Raw genomic sequence first — 1,091 nt, 5'->3', positions numbered from 1 at the left:
TTTTAGAGATGCCAGGTTCAGTGTTATACCTTCCACTAAGTTTTAAATTCATAGCAAAGATGCAGAAAGAGGAGCACTTCCTCCTCACTGAATAATGAATATAATGTTTTCAAACAGTGGAGTGTTTTAATAAGTGACAATGGATTTTTGTACAGGTTTAGTTCAGTTATTAAAACATTAAACCTCTTTACCAAGGTGTAATATATGAAGAAATGAGTAACACTTTGAGGAGCAACTCTAATATTTCAAGACCTGTGTCAACCACAGTTAATATCTCCATTTAGTTTTGAATTTTTTCTTTCATGACAGTATTCGGTTGTCAAGATGCCTGTGGAACATTTGAATGGAAAGGCCATTCATGTCATTATTGTGGTTATTAAATGCTCTGTTTTTAATTCTACTGTTTCTGCTAAGACACGGATTTACCGTTACATTTGCATTGCGTGTCAGTCATGGCACAGTACTGTTGTTAATCCCCGCCCTCCGGCATGCCAATCACTGCGGGCACGCCCATTCCTGCGCGAACCCGGTGGTGGGTTAATACGCTTCAATTTCGCCGAGAAATGTGTGGCAAACACATGTATGTATGAATGAAGAGCATGATGCTTACATTCCACAGCACCGACAGTGTTGCCCCCTTTCTCGTTACCAAGACAGCTAAAAACAAAAATATTAATTTACGGCAAATGTCGTAAATATTAATAGGCGAACCTTCACGTGTGTAGTGCTGTTTCCATCATGGGAAAAAGAAAGTACAAGTCTCAATATATCGACACTTTAACTAAAAAACAGAAAAAGCACTTGAAAGAGTTTGGAGAGGAGCACCCATTTTATGATAAGTATGTTATTTAATTTCTGAAAATTAAATCAACCTTGTTAAAAATAGCAGTGTGGATATCGCTGCAGTGCTGTATCCGAGTACGTTTAGTGTGTGGCTCCAGGGGAAGTGATGTGAATTCACGAGTAATAGCAGCAATGTTGGATTTTGTGTACTGTTTTTGTTTTCATTGTTTGTAGTCTCTTAGCAGTTTTGAAGCTATCAGTTCTGCAAAACCGGGGGGACGGGTTTTTTTGTGGGTCAGTTTAAACAA

The 1,091-nt window shown here is 38.3% G+C and overlaps 1 protein-coding gene across 3 annotated transcripts in view; it reads left to right on the top strand.

The window, feature by feature from the left end:
- Positions 1-507: 507 nt before the first annotated feature.
- The window catches only part of UTP25 (UTP25 small subunit processor component), a 1,083,612-nt gene continuing 1,083,028 nt past the window's right edge, over positions 508-1,091 (top strand). For all 3 annotated transcript variants that reach the window (XM_044061823.1, XM_044061814.1, XM_044061805.1), the window contains exon 1: positions 508-839. In XM_044061823.1, the coding sequence (XP_043917758.1) occupies positions 739-839 (101 nt within the window). In that variant the 5' untranslated portion in view covers positions 508-738. The remainder of the gene's footprint in view (positions 840-1,091) is intronic.

Source organism: Protopterus annectens, chromosome 1.part0 (genome assembly GCF_019279795.1).
Source record: "Protopterus annectens isolate FY-2018-M chromosome 1.part0, PAN1.0, whole genome shotgun sequence".
Taxonomy (NCBI): Eukaryota; Metazoa; Chordata; order Ceratodontiformes; family Protopteridae; genus Protopterus; species Protopterus annectens.
The sequence above is the reverse complement of the archived record's forward strand: the minus strand, read 5'-3'. Positions and strand labels throughout refer to the sequence as shown.